At 54.1% G+C, this 25918-nt stretch overlaps 1 protein-coding gene across 3 annotated transcripts in view; it reads left to right on the forward strand.

Moving 5' to 3' along the window:
• LOC144600227 (glutamate receptor 1-like) overlaps positions 1-18524 on the forward strand; it is a 71575-nt gene extending 53051 nt beyond the window's left edge. The window contains exons 14-16 of one of the 3 annotated variants that reach the window (XM_078411764.1): positions 9042-9156; positions 15302-15436; positions 17645-18524. In XM_078411764.1, the coding sequence (XP_078267890.1) occupies positions 9042-9156; positions 15302-15436; positions 17645-17806 (412 nt within the window). In that variant the 3' untranslated portion in view covers positions 17807-18524. Of the gene's footprint in view, positions 1-6772; positions 6888-9041; positions 9157-15301; positions 15454-17644 lie in introns of all 3 variants that reach the window. The other 2 variants (XM_078411765.1, XM_078411763.1) reach the window with 2 other exon arrangements.
• Positions 18525-25918: the final 7394 nt, after the last annotated feature.

Here is a 25918-nt window from a genome sequence, read left to right on the forward strand (position 1 = left end):
GGAAGGTAGGTTAGGCCGTGTTGAGGAAGGTAGAGATGTGAAAGGCTTGGGCAGAGAAAGCCGATTGTTGGGGAGCCGGAAGAGAACGGAGAAATAAAGGGAAGCTGTCGTTGCAGAGTGATGTCGACAAACACTGAGAAACATTTCAAAATGTTCTGCAGAGCCGGGGATGATTGGATTCCTCTGATGACCAAGAACCAAACAAACATGAGAGCAAAATGTGACGGGGCTGCTGGGAGTTTGAGGGACCAGTCAGACTGAAACTCAGAAAGGAAAACAGGCACTCTGAAAATAAATTATCCAGGAACATAAAAAATAAAACATTCCACAGAGGTACCAGTGTCAATAAGGGCAGTGTAAGTGAAGGGCAGAGATGTTATTTCAGTAGTGACCAGGCAATGCTTGTGAGAGAGAGGAGCAAAGAAATGACCAAACTGAAAATAAAAAGAGCAGGTTTATTAAATAATAGATCAGCTCATCAAAGGACTGATGAATTGGTTCAGTCCAGGAAGGAACTGCAAAGGCAACAGCGTGTGGTGAATAATTCAGGGAGGTCAGTTACACTCAGGGAAAATTCAAACCCTCCAACGACAGAAATCTGATATAAAAACAGCAAATAGTGGAGGCTTCCAGCAGGTCGGGCAGCACCTGCGGAGAAGGAGACCCAGGCTGATGTTTCAGGCCAAAGGCCATTCACTAGAACTGGGAAGGAGAGACGAAGGTACAGTGATAAACCCTGGGCTGAGGAGACGTGGGTCCCAGCAGAAATCAATCATTTATACTTTTAAATCCAGACACAGAGCGCCGGAGTAACTCTGTGGGTCAGGCAGCGTCTCTGAGAAACATGGATAGGTGACGTTTTGGGTTGGGGACCTGCAGACTCTAATCAAACCAAACGTGTAAGTCTGGGATTAACACCAGTTGGTTAACTCTGAGGAAGACTGAAGCCAGTTACAAGAAGTATGGTTCAATTTGTTCAAAGAACTCTGTTGCCAAATGACAAATATACAGTAGGTAAATGTGAGGCATTACGTTTTGACAAGAAAAAAATAGGAGGTTAAAATGATCTGGAAAGTAAGAATCTAACTGGGTAGAAGGCCAGAGAGATCTGGATGCACGGATCATTCTCGCTGGTGTTGAATGTGTCTCTCTCCTGCTGGGAATCGACAATTCAGATTAAACTGGTGTCCATTTTAGAGAGGAGGAGGGATTCATTATAGGCTCCAACAGGCCGTCCGGTCCTCCGTGTCCATGTCAACCAAGTTGCCTCCCGAGCTGGAGAAATCTTCTCTCAGGGTGGTGAATCATTAACATTCTCCACCAATAGCTCAGTCTGAAGCAGAGTCTCGACCCAAAACGTCACCCATTCCTTCTCTCCAGGGATGCCGCCTGTCCCGCTGAGTTACTCCAGCATTTTGTGTCTTTCTCCACCAGTAGAGTTGCGCAGCAGAATATATTCCCTAGTCACTGAACATATTCAAGGATGGGGTAGGCGTCTCTTCAGTTCACGAGAGTCAGGGGTGATAGGGGTCATGCCGGGGAGCGGTGTAGAGGGCAGGAGCAGAGGGCCTGTGACACCAGTGAGTGTTGGAGGGACCGACTCCTGCACCAGGCTCCTGTGTAAACATGGGTTAGTCTGCTCCCTGCCACCTTTACAAGGTTATTGTGGATGGGCTAGTCACACAAAGTGAGCAAGGTTGAGGTGGAATTATTACAGTAAACGGCCCTTGTTGAGGCCGCACTGGTACACGGTGTCTGAGGATACTGAGATACCCAAGGTGAGTGTGAAAGTGGAGGAGCAAAGCACGGCAGGTAGTGAGTGAACACAGGCAGGTTGGGGATGACAGGTAGACGGTTGGACAAAGGCCAGAGATGAGAAAAGTATGGGTCAAAATAATTGAAGATTCGCGAATTGTGAAGCTATGCAGGTGAACGGGGTGGGGGAGGGGAAAAGGGTTGCAAGTCCAGGTGGGGCACAGGGGAGGGTAAGAGTTGGGCAAAAGGGGAGGTGGGGGGGAGCAGAAACGAGGGGGGAAGAGGGGTACACATTACCTACAATTGGAGGATTCATTGTTCATACCAGAGAAGAATAAACCTGGAGAGGTCAACAATAATGTCACCAGGAAATGTCAGGGCCAGCAGGGTTACCCCTCCACAGTCCTGGAGGATTGGGGGACCTGTCCCCATTGCTCCTGGTACCGTTGGATCGAAGGGTGTCAGGAAGGAGAGACAAAATAAGGGCAGAAAATACAGGGAAGACTCAGCGAGCTTGGCAGTGTCTGAGAGGGAAAGCAGAGCCGGGCCGAAGAGCCTGATTCGTGCTGTATTGCTCTGTGATTCTACAACAGAGAGTGATGACTTTACCCTGAAGCATTAACTTTGCTGCTTTCTCCACAGATGCTGCCTGACCTGCTGAGTGTTCCCTCCAGTCTTTTAAGTTTTTATTTCAGATTTCCAACATCTGCAGTTTTTAGAAGTTTTAATTTGGGAACCTGGGTCAGACTATGGATGGGGAAGGAAGGCACAATCTGTGTGGACCTGATAGAAGTCTATAAAATAATGAGAGGCATAGACAGGGTGAACAGTCAAAGTCTCTGTCCCAGGGCGAGGATTAGGGTTTGTCTCTCAACAGCCATTTGAGGGGCTTTGCAGGAGGGGTGTGGAGCACAGGCCGTGCGCCTGACGAGCTCGGCTTGGGGAACAGCCGGCACTGGTGAGGGAGCTGCCGTGAAGATGGTCACCACTGCCGTTCAGAGGCTGTGCAGGGTCAGACCCTTTGACCCACACTGACACGTGCCCAACTGCCCACCCACCCACTCCACCCTCGATGGAACAGACACCATGGCCCCACCACAGGGGGAGGGGGGGGGTGGGCTGTGCTCCCCTCCCCCTCCAGGAGAGTGTGTGCCGGGACGGGGCGGTGGGAACGGCACGCCACTGTGACACGGCATCGAATCAAGGACCAACATTCTGGCAGGCAGGTTTCCTAGTGCTACACGTGTGGGTTTAAACTAATTAGTGGGGGGGAGGGGTTGACAAATTGGGAACATGAAGATGGAGTTAAAGGGGAAGTGAATACAGGAGAAATTGCAAAGGACTCTCGAATAAATGGGGAGGAAAGTTCTAGATGGGATAAGAGAGTAAGGCCAGGGCCAATGGTGACCGGCCGGTGTGAGAGGGGAGGGGAATACCAAAGTTAAAGTGTTGTATTTAAATGCGCGAAGTATAAAATATAAAGTGGATGAGCTTGAGGCTCTGTTAGACATTGGCAAGTATGATGTTGTGGGAATTACAGAGACATGGCTACAAGAGGACCAGGGCTGGGAACTGAATATTCAGGGGTATACGACCTATCGAAAAGACAGACAGGTAGGCAGAGGGGGTGGGGTCACTCTGCTGGTAAGGAATGATATTCACTCCCTTGCAAGGGGGGACATAGAATCAGGAGATGTAAAATCAGTATGGATAGAAATGAGGAATTGGAAGAGTAAAAAGACCCTAATGGGAGTTATCTACAGGCCCCCAAACAGTAGCCTCGACATAGGGTGCAAGTTGAATCAAGAGCTAACATTGGCATGTCGCAAATGTAATGTTACGGTGGTTATGGGAGATTTCAACGTCAGGTTGAAAATCAGGTTGGTAATGGACCCCAGGTAGTTTGTGGAGTGCCTCCGAGATGGATTCTTAGAACAGCTTGTACTGGAGCCTACCAGGGAGAAGGCAATTCTGGATTTAGTGTTGTGTAATGAACCTGATTTGATAAGGGAACTCAAGGTAAAAGAGCCATTAGGAGGCAGTGATCATAATATGATGTTTTAATATACAAATTGAGAGGGAGAAGGGAAAATCGGAAGTGTCAGTATTACAGTATAGCAAAGGGGATTACAGAGGCATGAGGCAGGAGCTGGCCAGATTTGTCTGGAAGGAGGCCCTAGCAGGGAAGACGGTGGAACAGCTATGGCAGGTATTCCTGGGAATAATTCAGAAGTTGCAGGATCAATTCATCCCAAAGAGGAGGAAAGATTCTAAGGGGAGTAAGAGGCACCTGTGGCTGACAAGGGAAGTCAAGGACAGCATAAAAATAAAAGAGAAGAAGTACAACATAGCAAAGAAGAGTGGGAAGCCAGAGAATTGGGACTCTTTTAAAGAACAACAGAAGGAAACTAAAAAGGTAATATGGGGAGTAAAAATGAGGTACGAGGGTAAGCTAGCCAATAATATAAAGGAGGGTAGTAAAAACTTCTTTAGGTATGTGAAGAGGGAAAAAATAGTTAAGGCAAATGTGGCTCCCTTGAAGACAGAAGCAGGGGGATTTATTATGAGGAACAAGGAAATGGCAGACGAGTTGAACAGGTACTTTGGATCTGTCTTCACTAAGGAAGATACAAACAATCTCCCAGATGTTCTAATGGCCAGAGATCCTAGGGTGACGGAGGAACTGAAAGAAATTCACATTAGGCAGGAAATGGTGTTGGGTAGACTGATGGGATTGAAGGCTGATAAATCCCCAGGGCCTGATGGTCTGCATCCCAGGGTACTTAAGGAGGTGGCTCTAGAAATCGTGGACGCATTGGTGATCAATTTCCAATGTTCTATAGATTCAGGATCAGTTCCTGTGGATTGGAGGGTGGCTAATGTTATCCCACTTTTTAAGAAAGGAGGGAGAGAGAAAACAGGAAATTATAGACCAGTTAGTCTGACATCAGTGGTGGGGAAGATGCTTGAGTCAATTATAAAAGACGAAATTGCTGAGCATTTGGATAGCAGTAACAGGATCGTTCTGAGTCAGCATGGATTTATCATACTTGACTAATCTTCTGGAATTCTTTGAGGATGTAACTAGGAAAATTGACATGGGAGAGCCGGTGGATGTCATGTACCTTGACTTTCACAAAGCCTTCGACAAGGTCCCACATAGGATATTAGTGGGCAAAATTAGAGCACATGGTATTGGGGGTAGGGTACTGACATGGATAGAAAATTGGTTGGCAGACAGAAAGCAAAGAGTGGGGATAAATGGGTCCCTTTCAGAATGGCAGGCAATGACTAGTGGGGTACCGCAAGGCTCGGTGCTGGGATCGCAGCTATTTACAATATACATTAATGACTTGGATGAAGGGATTAAAAGTAACATTAGCAAATTTGCAGATGACACAAAGCTAGGTGGCAGTATGAACTGTGAGGAAGATGCTATGAGGTTGCAGGGTGACTTGGACAGGTTGTGTGAGTGGGCAGATGCATGGCAGATGCAGTTTAATGTGGATAAGTGTGAGGTTATCCACTTTGGTGGTAAGAATAGGAAGGCAGATTATTATCTAAATAGTGTCAAGTTAGGAAAAGGGGACATTCAACGAGATCTGGGTGTCCTAGTGCATCAGTCACTGAAAGTAAGCATGCAGGTACAGCAGGCAGTGAAGAAAGCCAATGGAATGTTGGCCTTCATAACAAGAGGAGTTGAGTATAGGAGCAAAGAGGTCCTTCTGCAGTTGTACAGGGCCCTGGTGAGACCGCACCTGGAGTACTGTGTGCAGTTTTGGTCTCCAAATTTGAGGAAGGATATTCTTGCTATTGAGGGCGTGCAGCGAAGGTTTACTAGGTTAATTCCCGGAATGGCGGGACTGTCGTATGTTGAAAGACTGGAACGACTAGGCTTGCATACACTGGAATTTAGAAGGATGAGAGGGGATCTTATTGAAACATAAGATTATTAAGGGGTTGGACACGTTAGAGGCAGGAAACAGGTTCCCAATGTTGGGGGAGTCCAGAACCAGGGGCCACAGTTTAAGAATAAGGGGTAGGCCATTTAGAAAGGAGATGAGGAAAAACTTTTTCAGTCAGAGAGTTGTAAATCTGTGGAATTCTCTGCCTCAGTAGGCGGTGGAGGCCAATTCTCTGAATGCATTCAAGAGAGAGCTAGATAGAGCTCTTAAGGATAGCGGAGTCAGGGGGTATGGGGAGAAGGCAGGAACGGGGTACTGATTGAGAATGATCAGCCATGATCACATTGAATGGCGGTGCTGGCTCGAAGGGCCGAATGGCCTCCTCCTGCACCTATTGTCTATTGTCAAACCCACCGGGGAACGGGATCCCAGTGCCTGCCGTCCATCGGGGAAGGGGTGGGGGTCACAGGCTTTGGCCAGTGTCTGTGGGGAGGGGTCTTTGCGTCAGTGACCCCCACTGTTGGGGGTCATTGGGCCTTGACTTGTTGACCCTCACAGTTGAGAGTCACTGGGCTTTAACACAGATGCACGGAGTGAAGACACGATCTCGACCCGCTTCGGGGAGTGGGGGGGGGGGGATGGACTGGGGAGGGGTCGGGGTGGAACGGGCAGAAGCTCTGGGATGGGACGTGTAGGGGTTAGGATGGGATGTGCAGGGGTCGGGTGGGCATGGGTCGCTGTGGGTGGGATGGGAAGGGTTTGGGATGGGATGGGTTTGGGATGGGTAGGGGTCACTGGCATGGGATGGGTAGGGGTCGGGATGGGTAGGGTTCACTGGCATGGGATGGGTAGGGGTCGGGATGGGTAGGGTTCACTGGCATGGGATGGGTAGGGGTCGGGATAGGTAGGGGTCCGGGTGGAACGGGCAGGGGGTCGCTGCCCTGGTGCCTCTCTGCCGCCGGGTACCCATGTCAGCCGCGCTCTGACTGCGCCCCCACAGTATCGGTGTCCTGGCCATTTTACCCACTTGTAGCTCTTTGCAAATGAACGACTCCGATTCTGATTGACCATTGTTCTGCTCACAACTTATGAGTATGTTTTATCTTTGCAAGAAACCCAGTAAACCTGGCAGTTCTTAAACTCAACGAACAGGGGCTGTTGGACAAATTGAAAAACAAATGGTGGTACGACAAGGGAGAGTGTGGCAGTGGAGCCGGTGACTCGAAGGTTAGCTCCAGTGGGTAACTAGTGGGTAAAGACAAACAGAAGCGTGTAACCAGCGGCAACCAGCACAGCCCACTCTCCAAGCGAACGGGCCCCAGAGTTTCCTGCATCGTCCCCGGGCTCCCCCTGTCTGTCTCCTCCCCTCCCTGCCCCCGTGTTGCTGGGGAGGGTTGATGGGCCCAGGCAGCTGCACCACCCCACTCCCCCCCCCACTCAATCCTCGGGTGGGGGGGGTGTCCGGTCGCCCGGACAGTGGTGGGACAACTCTCTCAACCAAACGTCCACTCTCCCCCTTCTGGCGGAACAGTCTGGTTCACTAGGAAACCAAAACGTCCTTCGTGGGACTAGTGAAAAATGGTCGGATGGAAAGAGCGGGGGGGGGGGGGGGTAGAGGTGGGGGGTTGGTATGGAGGGGGGGGGGGGACTGGTATGGAGGGGGGGGGCTGGTATGGAGGGGGGGGCTGGTAGGGAGGAAGGGCTGGTAGGGAGTGGGGCTGGTAGGGAGGGGGGGCTGGGAGGGAGAGGGGGAAGGGTTAATGACTCCTGCATGAACCAGTCGGTTCCCATAACTGACCATAGAGACCGGGACTGATGGTAAACTGGCCAGGCCTTGTCCAATACTTCACCAGAGACGTCTGGATATTTGCACTGTCACTGTTCTTATTACTGCCTCACAGAATGCAGTGTGATGTGTGAGTAATTTAGATGTGATGTGTGTGTAAGGCATGTGTCTGTGTTTTGTCTGTGTGCCTGTGATGCTGCACCTCCCCGTACCCTGCACTTGACAGTCAACCCAACTTGACCCAACCCACCAGCATCTGACCAGAGACTGAGCAGCAACTAGCCAGATCCCGACAAATAACTGACCAAGATACTGACCGCCAACTAACTGGATACTGACCTGTAACTAACCAGGCACTGACTGGTAACTGACCAGATACTGATTGGTAACTGACCAGACATGGACCAGTAACAAACTAGATACTGACCTGCAACTAATCAGACACTGACCAGTAACTAACCAGGCACCAACCAATAACTAATCAGACACTGACAGGGCATTGACCAGTACTGGACAGAAGGTCAAGTCCCAGAGCACAGGCCGTCTAACCCAGGCCACAAGTTGACCCCCAAACACCGTCTGACCCCACCCACCATCTGACCCCCAACCACCGTCTGACCCCAACCACCGTCTGACCCCCAACCACTGTCTGACCCCCAACCACCGTCTGACCCCAACCACCGTCTGACCCCTAACCAGTCTGAACCCAACCACCGTCTGACCCCAACCACTGTCTGACCCCAACCACCATCTGACCCCAACCACCGTCTGACCTCAACCACCAGCTGACCCCAACCACTGTCTGACCCCAACCACCGTCTGACCCCAACCACCGTCTGACCCCAACCACCATCTGACCCCAATCACCGTCTGACCCCAACCACGTCTGACCACAACCACCGTCTGACCCCAATCACCGTCTGACCCCAACCACCGTCTGACCCCAACCACCGTCTGACCCCAAACACCGTCCAACCCCAACCACCGTCTGACCCCAACCACCGTCTGACCCCAACCACTTTCTGACCTCAGGCCGGACAGGGGCCACAATCTGCCCCATAGCCCCCGACTTTCCGGGTGGGGATGAGATGGGACATGATCCTCGCTCCGGGTGCCAGGGCAGGGTGCTGGGTGCATCTCTTCACTGGGCAGGGTGCTGGGTGTATGTCTCTCTATGCTGGGCAGGGTGCTAGGTGCTGGGTGTATCTCTCTCTCCGCTGGGTGCTGGGTGTATCTCTCCGCTGGGTGCTAGGTGGATCTCCCTCTATGCTGGGCAGGGTGCTAGGTGCTGGGTGTATCACTCTTTCCGCTGGGTGCTGGGTTTATCTCTCCGCTGGGTGCTGGGTTTATCTCTCCGCTGGGTGCTGGGTGTATCTCTCCGCTGGGTGCTGGGTGCATCTCCTACGCTGGGCAGGGTGCTGGGTGCTCTGGTTACACGGCGCTGCTGGGGGCACATGTCGCTGGGAGTGGGAGTTGCCCAGCCAGATGGAGCCCTCTCTCAATCTCTCACATGGAAATGTCAATCTGAATGTGCTGACTAATGGATAACATAAAATAACATTGATAATGTTATTTATGTTATGTTTCACGAGAAGAAATCGAGTAAACCTTGCAGTATTGAAACTCAGTGAGCAAGGCATCTTAGACAAGCTGAAAAACAAATGGTGGTACGGTAAAGGTGAATGTGGAAGGAAGGACTCCAGCAGCAAGGTTAGTCGCTGCATGCAATGCACGAGATGCACGTTGCCCTGCAGTGAGGTGCTGCCGAGCCGAGCCGAGCCGAGCCACGCCTGGCCCGGGCTCGGCCCACAGTGGGGCGCTGCCTGTCCCGGGCTCAGCCCGCAGTGAGGTGCTGCCTGGGCCGGGCTCAGCCCGCATTGGGGGGCTGCTTGGCCCGGGCTCAGCCCGCAGTGGGGCGCTGCCTGTCCCGGGCTCGGCCCGCAGTGGGGCGCTGCCTGTCCCAGGCTCGGCCCGTCCCGGGCTCGGCCCGCAGTGGGGAGCTGCTTGGCCCGGGCTCAGCCCGCAGTGGGGTGCTGCCTGTCCCGGGCTCAGCCCGCAGTGAGGTGCTGCCTGGGCCGGGCTCAGCCCGCAGTGGGGCGCTGCTTGGCCCGGGCTCAGCCCGCAGTGGGGCGCTGCCTGTCCCAGGCTCGGCCCGCAGTGGGGCGCTGCCTGTCCCAGGCTCGGCCCGCAGTGGGGAGCTGGGGCAGAGAAGCCACAGTAGACACACCGGCCCGACACAGTCGGGGCCACTCGCCCCCTCTGCTCTGTGCTAGTGTTCCTGCTGTACATCTCCATTCCATCTCCCTCTAACCCTCCCCCATCCTCACGTCCACATTCCATCCTCATTTCCCTCTCCCCCTCCCGCTACCCCCTCTCCCCCATCTTTCTCACCTTCTCCCTCGACCCCCAACTCCCTGTACCCCTTCTCCCGCTCCCCGATCCCCCTCTACCCCCTGCACATATCTTTCAACCTCTCTCATCTCCACCTCCACATAGAAACATAGAAAATAGGTGCAGTAGGCCATTCGGCCCTTTGAGCCTGCACCGCCATTCAATATGATCATGGCTGATCATCCAACTCAGTATCCCGTACCTGCCTTCTCTCCATACCCCCTGATCCCTTTAGCCACAAGGGCCACATCTAACTCCCTCTTAAATATAGCCAATGAACTGGCCTCAACTACCATCTGTGGCAGAGAATTCCACAGATTCACCACTCTCTGTGTGAAAAAAAACGTTCTCATCTCGGTCCTAAAAGACTTCCCCCTTATCCTTAAACTGTGACCCCTTGTTCTGGACTTCCCCAACATCGGGAACAATCTTCCTGCATCTAGCCTGTCCAACCCCTTAAGAATTTTGTAAGTTTCTATAAGATCCCCCCTCAATCTTCTAAATTCCAGCGAGTACAAGCCGAGTCTATCCAGTCTTTCTTCATATGAAAGTCCTGCCATCCCAGGAATTAATCTGGTGAACCTTCTCTGTACTCCCTCTATGGCAAGAATGTCTTTCCTCAGATTAGGAGACCAAAACTGTACGCAATACTCCAGGTGTGGTCTCACCAATGCCCTGTACAACTGCAGCAGAACCTCCCTGCTCCTATACTCAAATCCCCTCGGTATGAATGCCAACATACCATTCGCTTTCTTCACTGCCTGCTGCACCTGCATGCCTACTTTCAATGACTGGTGTACCACGACACCCAGGTCTCGTTGCATCTCCCCTTCTCCTAATCGGCCACCATTCAGATAATAGTCTGCTTTCCTGTTCTTGCCACCAAAGTGGATAACCTCACATTTATCCACATTATACTGCATCTGCCATGCCTTTGCCCACTCACCTAACCTATCCAAGTCACGTTGCAGCCTCCTAGCATCCTCCTCACAGCTAACACTGCCTCCCAGCTTCGTGTCATCCGCAAACTTGGAGATGTTTCTTTCAATTCCCTCGTCCAAATCATTAATATATATTGTAAATAGCTGGGGTCCCAGCACTGAGCCTTGCGGTACCCCACTAGTCACTGCCTGCCATTCCTCGTCCAAATCATTAATATATATTGTAAATAACTGGGGTCCCAGCACTGAGCCTTGCGGTACCCCACTAGTCACTGCCTGCCATTCCGAAAAGGACCCGTTTATTCCTACTCTTTGCTTCCTGTCTGCCAGCCAGTTCTCTATCCACATCAACACTGAACCCACAATACCGTGTGCTTTAAGTTTGCATACTAATCTCTTATGTGGGACCATGTCGAAAGCCTTCTGGAAGTCCAGATATAACACATCCACTGGTTCTCCCTTTTCCACTCTACTAGTTACATCCTCGAAAAATTCTATAAGATTCGTCAGACATGATTTACCTTTCATAAATCCATGCTGACTTTATCCAATGATTTCACCACTTTCCAAATGTGCTACTATCCCATCTTTAATAACTGACTCTAGCATTTTCCCCACTACCGATGTTAGACTAACTGGTCTGTAATTCCCCGTTTTCTCCCTCCCTCCCTTTTTGAAAAGTGGGGTTACATTAGCTACCCTCCAATCCTCAGGAACTACTCCAGAATCCAAAGAGTTTTGAAAAATTATCACTAATGCATCCACTATTTCTGGGGCTACCTCCTTAAGCACTCTGGGATGCAGCCTATCTGGTCCTGGGGATTTATCGGCCTTTAATCCATTCAATTTACCTAACACCACTTCCCGACTAACCTGGATTTCACTCAGTTCCTCCATCTCATTTGACCCCCGGTCCCCTGCTATTTCCGGCAGATTATTTATGTCTTCCTTAGTGAAGACAGAACCAAAGTAGATATTCAATTGGTCTGCCATGTCCTTGTTCCCCATGATCAATTCACCTGTTTCTGACTGCAAGGCACCTACATTTGTTTTAACTAATCTTTTTCTCTTCACATATCTATAAAAGCTTTTGCAGTCAGTTTTTATGTTCCCTGCCAGTTTTCTTTCATAATCTATTTTCCCTTTCCTAATTAAGCCCTTTGTCCTCCTCTGCTAGACTCTGAATTTCTCCCAGTCCTCTGGTAGGCTGCTTTTTCTTGCTAATTTGTACGCTTCATCTTTTGTTTTGATACTATCCCTAATCTCCCTTGTTAGCCACGGATGCACTACCTTCCCTGATTTATTCTTTTGCCAAACTGGGATGAACAATTGTTGTAGTTCATCCATGCGGTCTTTAAATGCCTTCCATTGCATATCCACCGTCAACCCTTTAAGAATCAATTGCCAGTCTATCTTGGCCAATTCACGTCTCATGCCCTCAAAGTTACCTTTCTTTAAGTTCAGAACCGTTGTTTCTGAATTAACTAAGTCATTCTCCATCCTAATGAAGAACTTAACCATATTATGGTCACTCTTGCCCAAGGGGCCTCGCACATCAAGACTGCTAACTAACCCTTCCTCATTACTCAATACCCAGTCTAGAATAGCCTGCTCTCTCGTTGGTTCCTCTACATGTTGGCTTAGAAAACTATCCCGTATACATTCCAAGAAATCCTCTTCCTCAGCACCTCTGCCAATTTGATTCACCCAATCTATATGTAGATTGAAGTCACCCATTATAACTGTTTTACCTTTATTGCACGCATTTCTAATTTCATGTTTGATGCCATCCCCAACTCTACTACTACTGTTAGGTGGCCTGTACACAACTCCCACTAGCGTTTTCTGCCCCTCAGTGTTTCGCAGCTCTACCCATATCGATTCCACATCCTCCAAGCTAATGTCCTTCCTTTCTATTGCGTTAATCTCCTCTCTAACCAGCAACGCTATCCAACCTCCTTTTCCTTTCTGTCTATCCCTCCTGAATATTGAATATCCCTGGATGTTCAGCTCCCAGCCTTGGTCACCCTGGAACCATGTCTCCATAATCCCAACAATATCATATTCATTAATAACTATCTGCACATTCAACTCATCCACCTTATTCCGAATGCTCCTTGCATTGAGACACAAAGCCTTCAGGCTTGTTTTTACAACTCTCTTACCCCTTATACAATTATGTTGAAAAGTGGCCCTTTTTGATTTTTGCTCTGGATTTGTCTGCCTGCCACTTTTACTTTTCATCTTGCTACCTGTTGCTTCTACCCTCATTTTACACCCCTCTGTCTCTCTGCTCATGCTCCCATCCCCCTGCCACATTAGTTTAAATCCTCCCCAACAGCACTAGCAAACACTCCCCCAAGGACATTGGTTCCATTCCAGCTCAGGTGCAGACCGTCCTGTTTGTACTGGTCCCACCTCTCCCAGAACTGGTTCCAATGTCCTAGAAATTTGAATCCCTCCCCCTTGCACCATTTTTCAAGCCACGTATTCATCTGAAATATCCTCCTATTTCTACTCTGGCTAGCACGTGGCACTGGTAGTAATCCAGAGATTATTACCTTTGAGGTCCTTTAAGTTTATCTCCTAGCTCCCTAAATTCACCTTGTAGGATCTCATCCCGTTTTTTACCTATATCGTTGGTGGCAATGTGCACCACGACAACTGGCTGTTCACCCTCCCCCTCCAGAATGTTCTGCAGCCGCTCAGAGACATCCCTGATCCTTGCACCAGGGAGACAACATACCATCCTGGAGTCGTTTGCGGCCGCAGAAACGCCTATCTATTCCCCTTACAATTGAATCCCCCTATTACTATAGCCCTTCCACTCTTTTTCCTCCCCTCTTTTGCCGCAGAGCCACCCACGGTGCCATGAACTTGGCTGCTGCTGCCTTCCCCTGGTGAGCCATCTCCCCCAACAGTATCCAAAATGGCATATCTGTTTGGGAGGGAGATGACCGCAGGGGACTCCTGCACTACCTGCCTACTGCTACGCTGGCTAGTGGCCACCCATTCCCTTTCTGTTCACTTAACCTTTACCTGTGGTGTGGCCAACTCACTGTATGTGCTATTCACGACCTTCTCAGCATCGTGGATGCTCCAGTATGAATCCAACCGCAGCTCCAACCGTTCAATGTGGTCTGCCAGGAGCTGCAGCTGGACACACTTCCTGCACACGTAGTCATCAGGGACACCGACAATATCCCTGATCTCCCACATGTTGCAGGATGAGCATTCCACGGGGCCGATCTCACCTCTGTCTCCTCTCCCCATCTCCAGCCCCTCCTTTCTCTCAACCTCTCTACATCAAAACTTCCCGTCACCCCCAACTCCCTCTCCCCATGTTTCTGTCTCTGCCCAGATCCCGTCACCCCTCCCCCGGCAGCGAGTTCCTCTCCCCCCCATCCCAATATTGTCCGCTGACCATTGCGTGTTGGGGCGTGTTTACAACGGCCCTCCTGCTGGAGTGAGCGGCCCTCGCCCAGAGAGTAGCCGCGGCTACCCCCTCCCCACCCACTTCCAACCCCCCACCCCTCCCCACCCACTTCCAACCCCCCACCCACTACCAACCCCCCACCCTCCCCACCCACTTCCAACCCCCCACCCCTCCCCCACCCACTTCCAACCCCCCACCCCTCCCCCACCCACTTCCAACCCCACCCCCCCCATCCCACTTCCAACCCCCCACCCCTCCCCCCCACCCACTTCCAACCCCCACCCCTCCCACTTCCAACCCCCCACCCCTCCCCCCCACCCACTTCCAACCCCTCCCCCCCATCCCACTTCCAACCCCCCACCCCTCCCCCCCACCCACTTCCAACCCCCCACCCCTCCCCCCCACCCACTTCCAACCCCTCCACCCATCCCACTTCCAACCCCCCACCCACTTCCAACCCCCCACCCCTCCCCCCCCCCACCCACTTCCCTCCCCCCATCCCACTTCCAACCCCCGACCCCCCAGTTCACCGGCACTCGTTCACAAACCCTCGGCCCAAAGACCCCAAACCCCGGGGAACAAACAACGCCGGAGGGTAGGTGCCGGGCGATGGGCCGGTGCCCCACGACCCGACCCGACCACGGGGGGAGGGGGGCCCAGGGTGCAGCCGCACCCAAGGGTGACAGTCCCAGCACAGATCTGCGTCTCACCAATGGAGGTGACCTGACCCTCGCCCAGTGCCCGGTCACCCCGGGGAAAGGTCGCTGGACATTCTCCTTCACTTTACACCCGGGTCAGGCGTGGGTGAGCGGATCCGCACCTCTGGCTCGGGGTGAGGAGGGGGGAGGGGGGGGATGGGAGGGTGGGTGGGCAGGGAGGGGGGAGGGGAGATGGGGGAGGGTTGGGGAGGGGAGGGGGGAGGGGAGATGGGGGAGGGTTGGGGAGGGGTGAGTGACCACGCTGGAGTGAGCCTGGCTCTCTCCCCGCGGGAAGGAGGTGGGGGGGGGACGTGGGTGGTGGTGGGGGGATTTGGGGGGGGGGTCGGACCGAGCCTGAGCCCTCTCTCCACTCTCTCTCTCCCCGCCAGGACAAGACGAGTGCGCTGAGCCTGAGCAACGTGGCGGGGGTTTTCTACATCCTGATCGGCGGCCTGGGGCTGGCGATGCTGGTGGCGCTGGTGGAGTTCTGCTACAAGTCCCGCACCGAGGCGAACAGGATGAAGGTGGTCGTGGCTGGGGGGTAAAGGGGGGGGGGGGGGGGTGGAGGGGAGGGTGAAGGGGAGGGGCCGCGGGGGGTGAAGGGGAGTGGGTGGAGGGGGTAGGCGGTGTCAGGGGAGGGTGAAGGGGAGGGGGTGTGGAGGGGAGGGGGCGGTGAAGGGGAGTGAGGGGCGGGGTAGGCGGTGTCAGGGGAGGGTGGCGCTTGTGGACGAGGGGGGGGGGGGGTAGTGAGGCCGAGCTGGGTGGAGGAGTGGGCGAGGGAGGGCATGGTGTGACGGTGGGGTGGGCACGGCTGTCTCTGTCTCCGTCTCCAGCCCCACTTCATACCCTGACCCTTGGCGGGTGATGGGCAGCAGGTCCCGCCCGGGTGCTCGGTGCGTCCGTGTCCCAACCTCACCTCGTGAGCCTAACCTCGCCTCACACTGCTCCCCCCCCCTCACCCTCCTCCCCCCCTCTCAAACTCCGCCCACACTCCTCCTACCCCCTGCACTCTCCCAACCCCTCCCTCCCTCTCTCTCTCCTCCCTCCCTCTCTCCTCCCTCCCCCTCCCTCCCTCTCTCTCACCTCCCTCCCTCTCTCCTCCCTCCCTCTCTCTCTCCTCCCTCTCTCTCTCCTCCCTCCCTCTCTCCTCCCTCCCTCTCTCCTCCCTCCCACTCCAATGACCATTCTCCCAGTGCCGGTGTAATGCCGGGAGACTGGGAGCCGTTTGCCGCCCGTGTTATCCCGGGTCGTGCGGTCGGTCCCACCGTCCGTCTGGCGGTGCCTCGAGTCCCGGGACCCAGCGGCTGAGCTGAGCCTCTGCACCACCGGCTGCCGCCGCTCCACACCCGGGGGATTGGTCCTACAGAGGGAAGGGGGAGGGAACCCCGCCGCCCGGGGCAGTCCCGGCTCCTGGGCCGGTGGACGGTGGACGGGGGGGGGGGGTGACCAGGTGGACGGGCGGTGGGGGGGCAGGGGGTCGGAACCATGTACACCCCCTGTGCTGACACGTCCCCTGTGCCCGCAGCTCTCCATCAGCGCGGGGGGGGGGGGGGGTGGACCAGGGGGTCTGGCTGGCGGGGGGGGGGGTGGTTCCAGGGGGTCTGGCTGGCGGGGGGGGGGGGGTGGTTCCAGGGGGGAGGGCTGGCGGGGGGGGGGGGGTTCCAGGGGGGAGGGCTGGCGGGGGGGGGTGGTTCCAGGGGGGGGGTGGTTCCAGGGGGGAGGGCTGGCGGGGGGGGGGTGGTTCCAGGGGGGAGGGCTGGCGGGGGGGGGGGTGGTTCCAGGGGGGAGGGCTGGCGGGGGGGTGGTTCCAGGGGGGAGGGCTGGCGGGGGGGAGGTGGTTCCAGGGGGGAGGGCTGGCGGGGGGGGTGGTGGTTCCAGGGGGGAGGGCTGTCGGGGGGGGGTGGTTCCAGGGGGGAGGGCTGTCGGGGGGGGGTGGTTCCAGTGGGGGGGGGTGGTTCCATGGGGGAGTGCTGGCGGGGGGGGGGGTGGTTCCATGGGGGAGGGCTGGCGGGGGGGAGGGCTGGCGGGGGGGGGGTGGTTCCAGGGGGGAGGGCTGGCGAGGGGGGGGGTGGTTCCATGGGGGAGGGCTGGCGGGGGGGGGGGTGGTTCCATGGGGGAGGGCTGGCGGGGGGGGGTGGTTCCAGGGGGGAGGGCTGGCGGGGGGGGGGGGGTGGTTCCAGGGGGGAGGGCTGGCGGGGGTGGTTCCAGGGGGAGGGCTGGCGGGGGGGGTGGTTCCAGGGGGTAGGGCTGGCGGGGGGGGGGGTGGTTCCAGGGGGGAGGGCTGGCGGGGGGGGGGGTGGTTCCAGGGGGGAGGGCTGGCGGGGGGGGGGGGTGGTTCCAGGGGGAGGGGTGGCGGGTTGGGACCATGTACACCCCCTGTGCTGACCCGTCCCCTGTGCCCACAGCTCTCCATCAGCGCGGGGGGGGGGGGGTTCCAGGGGGTCGGGCTGGCTGGGGGGGGGGGTGGACCAGGGGGTCGGGCTGGCTGGGGGGGGTGGACCAGGGGGCGGGGCTGGCTGGGTTGGACACCCATATACATCCCCTGTGCTGACCCGTCCCCTGTGCCCGCGGGGGGGGGGGGACGTTCCAGGGGGTCGGGCTGGCTGCGGGGGTGGACGTGGACCAGGGGGTCGGGCTGGCTGGGGGGGGGGGGGGGTGGACCAGGGGGTCGGGCTGGCTGGGTTGGACACCCATATACACCCCCTGTGCTGACCCGTCCCCTGTGCCCACAGCTCTCCATCAGTGCGGCGATGAGGGTGCCGGAGCGGGTGCCGGTGCTGGGCGGGCCGGGTGAGAACGGGCGCATCGTGGGCCAGGATTACAGCAAGTCTGCTCACACGTTGCCCCGAATGAGCCACCCGAGCGGCGGCCTGGGCGCCACCGGCATCTCGTAACGCGGGGCCGAGGGGCCGCTCACACGAGTCGCAGGAACCTTTCATCTCCAACGTCGTCCTGGAAACGTCAACTGGTCGCCAAATGTTGTACAATCGCAATAAGTGGAGGTGCCGGAGGGAGGGAGGGAGGGAGGGAGGACACTGCCCGGCCCGGCCCGCCCCGCCCGCCTCCCACCCGCTGTTTAGTATTTCGGACAGGACTCTGCGCCCCTGGGAGCTGCCCGGCACCGCCCGCCCGCCAGCCAGTGCCCCACCCACCCCGCTGTGGAGGGCAAGCCGGGTGGAGTGACCTGGGAGCCGGGCTGAGGGCTGAGTGTGAGACCCCCTCTTGCAAACCTACCTCCCACCACCACACAGCGTCACGAATCCTGCCTTTGAAATATTAAACACGCTTTCTACCGTCTTTGTTTATTTCCAGTAACTCTGCAGACGAACCTCACTCACTCACTCACTTCCCCCATCACTTTCACCAACGAGGCGCAGCGCCTTTGAGTTTTGCCCGGACGGCGACGGCCGCTGTCGCCTCCGAACCGCTTAGCCTTCGCTCCTCATCCGTCTCGTCCCGTAGTCGTAGCGACATCTCATCGTTTACCGTCTGTCAGCAGGGATCCGGGCTGGATAACTAACAGGTGTCGTTCAACACTGTTACCGTCAGCGGCACTCAGGAGTGGGGTTAAACAGTTTTATATAATTGTTTGTACAAGAACATTAAACTAAATATACATTACTCATTGCCTCTTTTCAAATCAATCACTTCGCGGGCTCCACACAGACCGAGGCAGTGCTATGGGGTGAGGGGTGTGGGTGTGGGGGGTGGGTGTGGGTGAGGGGTGTGTGTGGGTGAGGGGGGTGTGGGTGAGGGGTGTGTGTGGGTGAGGGGGGGTGTGGGTGGGTGAGGGGTGTGTGTGTGGGTGGGTGTGGGGGGTGGGTGTGGGTGAGGGGGGTGGGTGTGGGTGAGGGGGGTGTGTGTGGGTGAGGGGGGTGTATGTGGGTGAGGGGGGTGTGTGTGGGTGAGGGGGGTGTGTGTGGGTGAGGGGTGTGTGTGTGGGTGAGGGGGGTGTGTGTGGGTGAGGGGGGTGGGTGTGGGTGAGGGGTGTGTGTGGGTGAGGGGGGTGTGTGTGTGGGTGGGTGTGGGGGGTGTGTGTGGGTGAGGGGGGTGTGTGGGTGAGGGGGTGTGTGTGGGTGAGGGGGGTGTGTGGGTGAGGGGGGTGTGTGGGTGAGGGGGGTGTGTGTGTGGGTGAGGGGTGTGTGTGTGTGGGTGAGGGGGGTGGGTGTGGGTGAGGGGGGTGTGTGTGTGGGTGAGGGGGGTGTGTGTGTGGGTGAGGGGGGTGGGTGTGGGTGAGGGGGGTGGGTGTGGGTGAGGGGTGTGTGTGGGTGAGGGGGGTGTGTGTGTGGGTGGGTGTGGGGGGTGTGTGTGGGTGAGGGGGGTGTGTGGGTGAGGGGGGTGTGTGGGTGAGGGGGGTGTGTGTGTGGGTGGGTGTGGGGGGTGTGTGTGGGTGAGGGGGGTGTGTGGGTGAGGGGGTGTGTGTGGGTGAGGGGGGTGTGTGGGTGAGGGGGGTGTGTGGGTGAGGGGGGTGTGTGTGTGGGTGAGGGGTGTGTGTGTGTGGGTGAGGGGGGTGGGTGTGGGTGAGGGGGGTGTGTGTGTGGGTGAGGGGGGTGTGTGTGTGGGTGAGGGGGGTGGGTGTGGGTGAGGGGGGTGGGTGTGGGTGAGGGGTGTGTGTGGGTGAGGGGGGTGTGTGTGTGGGTGGGTGTGGGGGGTGTGTGTGGGTGAGGGGGGTGTGTGGGTGAGGGGGGTGTGTGGGTGAGGGGGTGTGTGTGGGTGAGGGGGGTGTGTGGGTGAGGGGGGTGTGTGGGTGAGGGGGTGTGTGTGGGTGAGGGGGGTGTGTGGGTGAGGGGGTGTGTGGGTGAGGGGGTGTGTGTGGGTGAGGGGGGTGTGTGGGTGAGGGGGGTGTGTGTGTGGGTGGGGGGTGTGGGTGAGGGGGGTGGGTGTGGGTGAGGGGGTGTGTGTGGGTGAGGGGGGTGTGTGTGTGGGTGGGTGAGGGGGTGTGTGTGGGTGAGGGGGGGGTGTGTGGGTGTGGGTGAGGGGTGTGTGTGTGAGGAGGGTGTGTGTGTGTCTGTGAGGAGGGTTTGTGTGTGCGTCTGTGTGTGTGTGAGGGGGGTGTGTGTGGGTGTGGGTGAGGGGTGTGTGTGTGAGGAGGGTGTGTGTGTGGGTGAGGGGGTGTGTGTGTGTCCGTGCGTCTGTGTGTGTGTGAGGGGGGTGTGTGTGGGTGTGCGTGTGTTTACTGCCTCTCCACGTTGCTCCTTGTCCTGCGGCCCCGATTCAGTGCGAGTCAAGTCAAGTCAAGTCAATTTTATTTGTATAGCACATTTAAAAACAACCCACGTTGACCAAAGTGCTGCACATCTGATTAGGAAAAAAAGAAGAAAACATACAGTGGCAGGTGACAATGAGACTCCGGGAACTGCAGGTGCCGGAGACAGGAGAAAAACACAGAGTGCCGGAGGAACACAGCTGCTCAGGCAGCATCTGTGGAGGGAACGAACAGGCGACGTTTCGGGTCTGGACCCTTCAGACTGATGGAGCAGGGTCGAGAAAGCTGGGAGAGAGAGAGAGGTGGGGGCGGGACGACGTCTGGGGAGTGATGGGTGGATACAGGCGAGGGGGTGATTGGTAGATGGGTGAGTAGGTGACAAGCCGGTCATAAGGTCAATAGACAATAGACAATAGACAATAGGTGCAGGAGTAGGCCATTCAGCCCTTCGAGCCAGCACCGCCATTCAATGCGATCATGGCTGATTACTCTCAATCAGTACCCCGTTCCTGCCTTCTCCCCATACCCCCTCACTCTGCTATCCTTAAGAGCTCTATCCAGCTCTCTCTTGAAAGCATCCAACGAACTGGCCTCCACTGCCTTCTGAGGCAGAGAATTCCACACCTTCACCACTCTCTGACTGAAAAAGTTCTTCCTCATCTCCGTTCTGAATGGCCTACCCCTTATTCTTAAACTGTGGCCCCTTGTTCTGGACTCCCCCAACATTGGGAACATATTTCCTGCCTCTAATGTGTCCAATCCCCTAATTATCTTATATGTTTCAATAAGATCCCCCCTCATCCTTCTAAATTCCAGTGTATACAAGCCCAATCGCTCCAGCCTTTCAACATACGACAGTCCCGCCATTCCGGGAATTAACCTAGTGAACCTACGCTGCACGCCCTCCATAGCAAGAATATCCTTCCTCAAATTTGGAGACCAAAACTGCACACAGTACTCCAGGTGCGGTCTCACCAGGGCCTGGTACAACTGTAGAAGGACCTCTTTGCTCCTATACTCAACTCCTCTTGTTACGAAGGCCAACATTCCATTGGCTTTCTTCACTGCCTGCTGTACCTGCATGCTTCCTTTCATTGACTGATGCACTAGGACACCCAGATCTCGTTGAACTCCCCCTCCTCCTAACTTGACACCATTCAGATAATAATCTGCCTTTCTATTCTTACTTCCAAAGTGAATAACCTCACACTTACCTACATTAAACTGCATCTGCCATGTATCCGCCCACTCACACAACCTGTCCAAGTCACCCTGCAGTATAAGAAAATAACTGCAGATGCTGGTACAAATCGATTTATTCACAAAATGCTGGAGTAACTCAGCAGGTCAGGCAGCATCTCGGGAGAGAAGGAATGGGTGACGTTTCAGGTCGAGACCAAGTCACCCTGCAGCCTTATTGCATCTTCCTCACAATTCACACTACCCCCCAGCTTAGTATCATCTGCAAATTTGCTAATGGTACTTTTAATCCCTTCGTCTAAGTCATTAATGTATATCGTAAATAGCTGGGGTCCCAGCACCGAACCTTGCGGTACCCCACTGGTCACTGCCTCCCATTCCGAAAGGGACCCATTTATCCCCACTCTTTGCTTTCTGTCTGTCAACCAATTTTCTATCCATGTCAGTACCCTACCCCCAATACCATGTGCCCTAATTTTGCCCACTAATCTCCTATGTGGGACCTTGTCGAAGGCTTTCTGAAAGTCGAGGTACACCACATCCACTGACTCTCCCCTGTCAATTTTCCTAGTTACATCCTCAAAAAATTCCAGTAGATTTGTCAAGCATGATTTCCCCTTCGTAAATCCATGCTGACTCGGAATGATCCTGTTACTGCTATCCAAATGCTCAGCAATTTCGTCTTTTATAATTGACTCCAGCATCTTCCCCACCACTGATGTCAGACTAACTGGTCTATAATTACCCGTTTTCTCTCTCCCTCCTTTCTTAAAAAGTGGGATAACATTTGCTATCCTCCAATCCACAGGAACTGATCCTGAATCTATAGAACATTGAAAAATGATCTCCAATGCTTCCACTATTTCTAGAGCCACCTCCTTAAGTACCCTGGGATGCAGACCATCAGGCCCTGGGGATTTATCAGCCTTCAGTCCCATCAGTCTACCCAAAACCATTTCCTGCCTAATGTGGATTTCCTTCAGTTCCTCCATCACCCTAGGTTCTCCGGCCCCTAGAACATTTGGGAGATTGTGTGTACCTTCCTCAGTGAAGACAGATCCAAAGTAACGGTTTAACTCGTCTGCCATTTCTTTGTTCCCCATAATAAATTCCCCTGCTTCTGTCATCAAGGGACCCACATTTGCCTTGACTATTTTTTTCCTCTTCACGTACTAAAAAAACTTTTGCTATCCTCCTTTATATTATTGGCTAGTTTACCCTCGTACCTCATCTTTTCTCCCCGTATTGCCTTTTTAGTTAACTTTTGTTGCTCTTTAAAAGAGTACCAATCCTCTGTCTTCCCACTCTTCTTTGCTATGTTATACTTCCTCTCCTTAATTTTTATGCTGTCCCTGACTTCCCTTGTCAGCCACAGGTGTCTCTTACTCCCTTTAGAGTCTTTCCACCTCTTTGGAATAAATTGATCCTGCAACCTCTGCATTATTCCCAGGAATACCTGCCATTGCTGTTCTACCGTCTTCCCTGCTAGGGCCTCCTTCCAGTCAATTTTGGCCAGCTCCTGCCTCATGCCTCTGTAATCCCCTTTGCTATACTGTAATACCGACACTTCCGATTTTCCCTTCTGCCTTTCCATTTGCAGAGTAAAACTTATCATGTTGTGATCACTGCCTCCTAATGGCTCTTTTACCTCTAGTCCCCTTATCAGATCAGGATCATTACACAACACTAAATCCAGAATTGCCTTCTCCCTGGTAGGCTCCAGTACAAGCTGTTCTAAGAATCCATCTCGAAGGCACTCTACAAACTCTCTTTCCTGGGGTCCATTTCCAACCTGATTTTCCCAGTCTACCTGCATGTTGAAATCTCCCATAACCACCGTAGCATTACATTTTTGACACGCCAATTTTATCTCCTGATTCAACTTGCACCCTATGTCGAGGTTACTGTTTGGGGGCCTATAGATAACTCCCATTAGGGTCTTTTTACCCTTACAATTTCTCATTTCTATCCATACCGATTCAACATCTCCTGATTCTATGTCACCCCTTGCAAGGGAATGAATATCGTTCCTTACCATCAGAGCAACCCCACCCCCTCTGCCCACCTGTCTGTCTTTTCTATACGTTGTGTACCCCTGAATATTCAGTTCCCAGCCCTGGTCCTCTTGTAGCCATGTCTCAGTGATCCCTACAACATCATACTTGCCCATGACTAACTGAGCCTCAAGCTCATCCACTTTATTTTTTATACTACGCGCATTTAAGTACAACACTTTAACTTCTGTATTTACCTCCCCTCTCACATCGGTCACAATTGGCCCTGCCCTTAATTTCTTTTCCCCTCTAGAACTTCTGTTCCCATTCTTCCGAGAGTCTTTTGCAATATCTCCTGTATTCCCTTTAACCTCATCTTCATATTCACAATTTGTTAACCCCTCCCCCCCACTACTTAGTTTAAAGCCACAGGTGTCACACTAGCAAACCTGCCTGCCAGAATGTTTGTCCCCCTGCTGTTAAGATGTAACCCGTCCCTTTTGTACAAGTCACCCCTAGCCCAGAAGAGATCCCAGTGGTCCAGAAATCTAAATCCCTGCTCTCTGCACCAGCCCCTCAGCCATAAATTCATACCCTCTATCTCTCTGTTCCTGGCCTCACCAGCACGAGGTACTGGTAGCAGTCCAGAGATAACCACCTTCGACGTCCTACTTCTCAGTGTTTTTCCCAACTCTCTAAACTCCCGCTGTAGCACCTCCTTCCTCTTCCGCCCGACGTCATTCGTGCCCACGTGCACAACGACTTCAGGTTGATCGCCTTCCCTCACTAGGATTTTCTGAAGCCGGTCCGTGATGTGTTGAACCCTGGCACCAGGTCATGTGATAAGAGCAGAATTTGGCCATTCGGCCCATCATGCTTACTCTGCCATTCAATCATGGCAGATCTGTCTTTCCCTCTCAACCCCATTCCCCTGCCTTCTCCCCATAACCCCTGACACCCGTACTAATCAACAATCAATCAATATGGGGGCGTTGCTGCACCCTGCAGCTGCGGCTCACCGGCAGCCTCTCTGTCTTTTTTGTCTTTGTCTATTGTTATCGTTTAAATGTATGTATTGAACTATTTTTAGCTTTGTATATGTGGGGGGTGGTGGGGGGGGGTGGGGGAAACCTTTTTTCTAAATCGCCTCCTCAACGGAGATGCGACCTTTTTCCGTGTCGTATCTCCGTTCGCGCTACGGCCTAACACCGTGGAGTCGGCGGCCTCCAGCTGGGATCGACCTTGAAGACTCCGGTCGCAGGGCCTGGACTTACCATCTCGGAGGCTTCGGCCATGGGCCCTGCAGACCGCAACATCGGGAGCTCGCAGGTCCCTGGCTGGCGACCGCCCCGAATCGCGAGGCTCGATCGACCCGCTCGCAGGCCCTTCATCGCCCTGCGTGGCCTGGCCGCGGCACTTTCAATCGCCCGGTGGGGGCTTAGGACTTTCATCGGCCTGCTCGGCTCGGCCTGGGACTTTCCATCGCCCGGCGGGGGCTTCAAAAGCCGGGAGCCTCGATCGCCTCGAGGCAGCAGTTTGACTGCCTGACCACGGGAGAAGAAAGAGGAGGAGATAAGACTTTTCTTTGTCTTCCATCACAGTGAGGGTGTGCCTGGAGCAATCACTGTGATGGTTATTTGTGTTAAATTGTAATTGTGTGTCTTGTGTCCTTTATTGTTTACTGTCGGACCCTGACGTGAGAGGGCGCTGGCGCTGTTGGTTCGCCGCTTCTCCGTCAGGACAAATCTTTTGTTTGTTTGTTTGTTTGTATGTTTTGTTTGTTTTGTAAAGCGTCTTTGAGTTTCCTGAAAAGCGCTATATAAAATAAATGTATTATTATTATTATTATTATCTGGTTGGAGGTGAAAAGGAAACAAAATGGTGTCACATGAGGAGAGAGGAGGAGGAGTGAAATGTCAAGCCAGAGGGGGAGATTCCATTCAATCCGTTGAACCTGCTTATCCAACATTCTAATTCTTCACTATGGTCTCGGCAACTTGCTGTACAACAGTGACTGTAGCATTACCACTTGTATACTCAATGCCTGACTGATGAAGGCCAGCGTGCCCAGAGCTTTCTTCACCACCTGTGACACCATTGTAAGTGCATGACCTGGATATTCTGTTTTCATTTCATATTGCCAACTTTTATTGATAACAGTACATATTTAACAAGCAGGAATGTTGTGTTACAACCTTTAGGGTTGCTGGATGATTACAAATGTGACCATGAGTTATCTACAGTTTTAATTGCGCTGTAACACAGAACATTAATATTATTAAACAGATCATCAGGAACATAATAACCTCACTTTATAAGGTAAGGTCTGTGAATTCCCCCCCCCCCCCCTCCATCCACCCTCACCCTCACCCCCACCTCCCTGATGGGCCGAATGGCCTAACTCCCTGAGCTGAATCGTCTTTAGTTGAGTTTAGTTTGTAGTTGCGTGTACTGAGGTACAGTGAACAGTTTTTGTTACGTGCTAACCAGTCGGCAGAAAGACTATTCGTTATTACAATCAGGTCATCCACAGTGTACAGATACAGGATGAATGGAAGATCCATTTAGCACAAGATAAAGTCCAGTAAAGTCTGATCAAAGATAGT

This window comes from Rhinoraja longicauda, chromosome 14, assembly GCF_053455715.1.
Source record: "Rhinoraja longicauda isolate Sanriku21f chromosome 14, sRhiLon1.1, whole genome shotgun sequence".
Taxonomy (NCBI): Eukaryota; Metazoa; Chordata; class Chondrichthyes; order Rajiformes; family Arhynchobatidae; genus Rhinoraja; species Rhinoraja longicauda.